Source organism: Colobus angolensis, unplaced genomic scaffold, assembly GCF_000951035.1.
Source record: "Colobus angolensis palliatus isolate OR3802 unplaced genomic scaffold, Cang.pa_1.0 Scaffold559, whole genome shotgun sequence".
Taxonomy (NCBI): domain Eukaryota; kingdom Metazoa; phylum Chordata; class Mammalia; order Primates; family Cercopithecidae; genus Colobus; species Colobus angolensis.
In genome coordinates, this window is record NW_012119143.1 from 468,256 (window position 1) to 472,675 (window position 4,420).

The following is a 4,420-nucleotide window of genomic DNA, read 5'->3' on the forward strand; positions in this document are numbered from 1 at the left end:
CAAAATTGTGCAAAACACAATTGTTTTGGCTCCCCCTACAGGTCCTTTTGCAGAACTGCAATTCGGAAAGGGGGATTGCTTCACTAAAACACTACTTTACTCAGTATTTTCTTTGAACCCAACGTGCTAGTTTCAGGATAAGGAACAGATCTACTGCTGTCTATTTTAACTTTCAAAGCTTTCCTCCATGGAAGTAAATTTCTGTTTTTTGGTTCATGTTTAACCTGAGAAACACTGCAAATCTTGCGGCTTTTATGCTTGCACTGGCTGTTACAAACCTTAGGGCCAAATTGTGACCCGCTTCCAATAACTGTGCATTCTGGCCCTATCTTGTTTTCTAACACTTCATCTCTATACCTGGCCTTTCTCACTTCTTTTCTTTTCTTTTTTGTTCTTTTAAGGATGTGTATTTTTAAAGTCACCTTAACCTCTTTTTAAAAACAAGAATAAATATACATGACTAATGGTTTTTCCTAATTTATAATTTTCATGTATCTCTTCACTTATCTATATGAGTTCACTAGTATATACCGGATTATTCAAGTTATTTTTTTTATATACACCAGAAAATCATGGCATCAGTTAAGAAAATTAAGAGTGCATGGGAAAGACAGTGTGGGGTCCACTGTGAAATCCCAGCAGCATGAATTTGGACACACCATGGTCCCCTGGCAGTCGCCATCTCTGAGGGAGGCAGTGGATTCCAAGGGGCCTGAGGGTCCACACAGCCTCAGAGGGCAGATTTGTCTAACCATTACCCGGGAAGCTTCTCTAAGTGATCACCTGGGCTTACCTCTCTGTTTGGGCTACCGAACATGTGCTTAAGGTAGCTGACTCACTCAACAGGCCTCTGGCCTCGAGGGCTCATGCCTTATGACTGTGATGGTCAAAGCCAAGTAAGACCCAGAGCCCTTATGGACTGATTACTGGGCTGGGCCGATCAGGGAAGGGGACGACAATGGCAGCCAGGCCACAGGAGAGGCTCTAACCCTACGAGGCCCCTGGAAAGATCCTTCTCTGCCTTCTCCCCCATGGAAGGAAGGGCCCTATCTTTTCAGAGAAACGGCACTGCTTGAACACAAAGGCCCAGCTTTGGCAAAATGCCTATGGCTGCAAATATGCTTTTGGTGCTGTTAGAGGTTTAGGGCCCAACTCTGAGGGTCCAGTGAAATTGAGAGTGGGTGCTTGAAGTCTTTCTCAGAAGCACCCTCTACCTCCTAGCTGAGATTCTACTCTGGGCAGGATGGCATCATTCCCTGCTCGCAGTGATGCTCCATGTGGGCCTCAACATTCATTTCAGTGCCTCCGGAGAAAGTCTTGGGAACAGTTTGCAGGCATAAGCCGCCAGGACACAGAGCAGCATTGGCCATGACCCCTTGAACACTCTTCTAACCCTCAGCGCCCATGATTTAATGAACACTTGAGCTGCAGGGCTTTGCTGCTCTGATCCCTGAATTTTTCTCCCTTAAAAAAAATCCTGTGTCCGGGTGCAGATGCTCACGCCTGTAATCCCAGCACTTTGGGAGGCCAAGGTGGGCGGATCACGAGGTTAGGAGATCGAGACTATGCTGGCTAACACGGTGAAATCCGGTCTCTACTAAAAATACATTAGCTGGGCATGGTGGCATGTGCCTGTAGTCCCAGCTACTCGAGAAGCTGAAGCAGGAGAATCGCTTGAATCCAGGAGGTGGAGGTTGCAGTGAGCCGAGATCACACCACTGCACTCCAGCCTGGGTGACAGAGTGAGATTCCGTCTCAAAAAACAAAACAAAATAAAACAAAACAAAAATCCCTATCAACCCAATGGACTATAAGGCAGCAGCTGACAGCTGAAATGTGCCCTCGATAGAAACTCACTGATACATCTCTTCTCATAGCTCCTTGAATCTAGGTTCTCAAGGTAGAAAAAATCAGCCCTCACTTGTTGAGATGGTCTGTGGATCACAGATAAGCCCACCAGGCCCCAGAACTATCCCTGGCTACTTCTTTAGACAAAAAACTAGCCCTGGCATCCAAATGACTTTTTCCTGAGACGAAGTCTTGAAGCAAATGTCAACAGACTGGCTTCATTGTCTAGTCTGTGGTTCACTAAAGCTATGCCACCTTCCTATTCTAAGGTGACAGGTGTGCAGATGGAACTGCCTTAAGCAAGTTGCTTTATATGGAACTAACGGCTCAACCAACGAATCAAAACAGCAAGACAGGACTTCAACTGAAGACAAGAAAAAGCCTTTCATAAGGTCACAGCTGCACAGAGAAAGCGCCCCTGAGGTTGGAGATGCTCAACAATGTGCAGGCAGGAGCCGGGGGTGCCAATATCAGAGCAGGGATTTGCTATGGCAGCTTCGAACCTCTTCTCAATGCTGAACTTTTATGACCTTAAGGACAGAACCCACATGGACAGAAGAGTCCTCTCACTGCACTTGTGCAACTGTGCTGCAGAGGTGAAAGACGTAGCTGTTCTTACCGCTTCCAAACACCAAGCTGTAGGAGGTGCAGCATCACTAAGGAGCAATGCCCTTGATGCCCGTCTGCTCTGAACCACAGGTAGCTCAGGGCCTGGACCAAGAACCCAGGCAGGAGGATAGCAAGGGCCAGCCACCCCCACAGAAGCCGCCCTGTGGTGAAGTAGTAAGCCATGGTGTAGAGGCCTAGGGGAGAAGGGGAAAGGCAAGCAGGTTATTGGAAGCCTGGAGTGAGACTGGGTACCTGCATTGTAAACAATTTAACATTTTCTGGATGTTATGATGTCCTGACCTCTTAAAACGTTTCTGGCTGGGGAGTGACTGCCCCTCCCAAGGCTAGCAATTATTTGAGTTGGCAAAGGGCCCAGCCAGGGGCTTACCTTCGACATGGGAACTAAATCTAGCCAGAGCCAGACCTCCCCTACCTGGCCCATACCCCCCAAAAGGTGAACTTCTTTTGCCTTAATCATCCCAGGGCCCAGTGCCAGGCAACCAGGGACCACCTTTATACCCCAAAGCCACAGAAATTATTCAAAGAGCTAATCTGAAGCTGGTGCCCTGCCCCAGCAAAGGGTCCGGCCTCAACTTCCCGTGGTTCCTATCTCCTGCCCCCTGACCACGCTGGTGACATTGCCCTGTGGCCCAGCACGGAGTGCCATGTCTCCTAGGACTTGTGACTACAACAGCTTTGCTTTCCGGAGTCTCTCCTGTGTCTCATCTTGTGCCCACACCTAACTATCTCATTAAAAACAAAACCAAAGCACATTGGGAGGCCGAGGCGGGCAGATTACTTGACATCAGGAGTTCAAGACCAATCTGGGCCACATGGCGAAACCCCCTCTCTACTAAAAACACAAAAATTAGCAAGTGTGGTGGCTGCGTGCCTGTAATACCAGCTACTCGGGGTGGCTGAGGCACCAGAATAGCTTCAACTCAGAAGGCAGAGTTTGCAGTGAGCGGAGATTGCACCACTGCATTCCAGCCTGGGCCACAGAGCGAGACTCTTGTCTCAAAACAAAACAAAACAAAACAGTAACCAACCAACACGGTGTCCCCATCACCAGCAAGAGTCTCCTAGGAGCAGCCTGGGAGCCCGCAGAGCCTCTGGCAACAGGGACAGGCATGCACTAAATGACAGTGTCAGGGCTTTCCAGAGCTGCTGGGCAATCTACGACATGTGCGAAGTGCCTAGCATCTTGTGCATCCTCGAGAACGATGAAACCTCCTTCTGGTTTGTTTGTGATGGCGGTTGGGTACGGTTACACAGTGGAGAGAGGATCTGCACTCCCCAGTCAATAACCCCACACTACGGAACCGTTAGTCCCTGTGGGGTCACAGCTGGCTCTGTGGGGTCCCTCTTCTACTTTCACATGGGGAACTCCCTGGCCTAGAACTCTGGGCCTCCCCGGTAGTCCCAGCACCCCCTCCTGACGGTTGTCTGAGGTTGATCTTGGAGGCGGCGCGCTAGTAGAGGCACCGCACACAGGCATCCTTTCGCACAACTGTTACTCAGGCTTTCCAATAGTAAAGTTCTATGTGGATGAATGAACACAAGCCGCGGATTTTAGGGAAACTGCGAAAACTGCCCCGAGGTACAGCTGCGGACGCTGCAGCTCTGGACCTCGGGGTCCGGGCACAGGCCGCCCCTCCATAGTGCTCAGACTGGGTCCGGCTCTCGCCACCCCGAGCGTTCTGCGGCAGCCTCCCTTGGACAAAAAGCCTTGGGTGCTGCAGGGCTGGGGAATGCTAACAACCAGGCCGTGCCCAGCTGGAGGACAAGGGAAGACACTGCAGTGGGTGCCGACCCCCGCGGGTCCTGTCTCAGCCCTTCGCGTCCGGGGCGCGGACGCAGAGCGCTTGCGCATCCTCTGCGAGCCTCCTGCTCTGCGCGCCTCGGAAACAGCCGGACGTGCGGGGACGCCAGTGAACTCACGGAAAAGTGCCCAGGTGGCGTC

At 50.8% G+C, this 4,420-nt stretch overlaps 1 protein-coding gene across 1 annotated transcript in view; it reads right to left on the bottom strand.

The window, feature by feature from the left end:
- XKR5 (XK, Kell blood group complex subunit-related family, member 5) overlaps positions 1-2,645 on the bottom strand; it is a 21,088-nt gene extending 18,443 nt beyond the window's left edge. Inside the window, exon 1 of the mRNA XM_011961501.1 lies at positions 2,468-2,645. Within this exon, the coding sequence (XP_011816891.1) occupies positions 2,468-2,640 (173 nt within the window). The 5' untranslated portion in view covers positions 2,641-2,645. The remainder of the gene's footprint in view (positions 1-2,467) is intronic.
- Between the last annotated feature and the right edge of the window lie 1,775 nt (positions 2,646-4,420).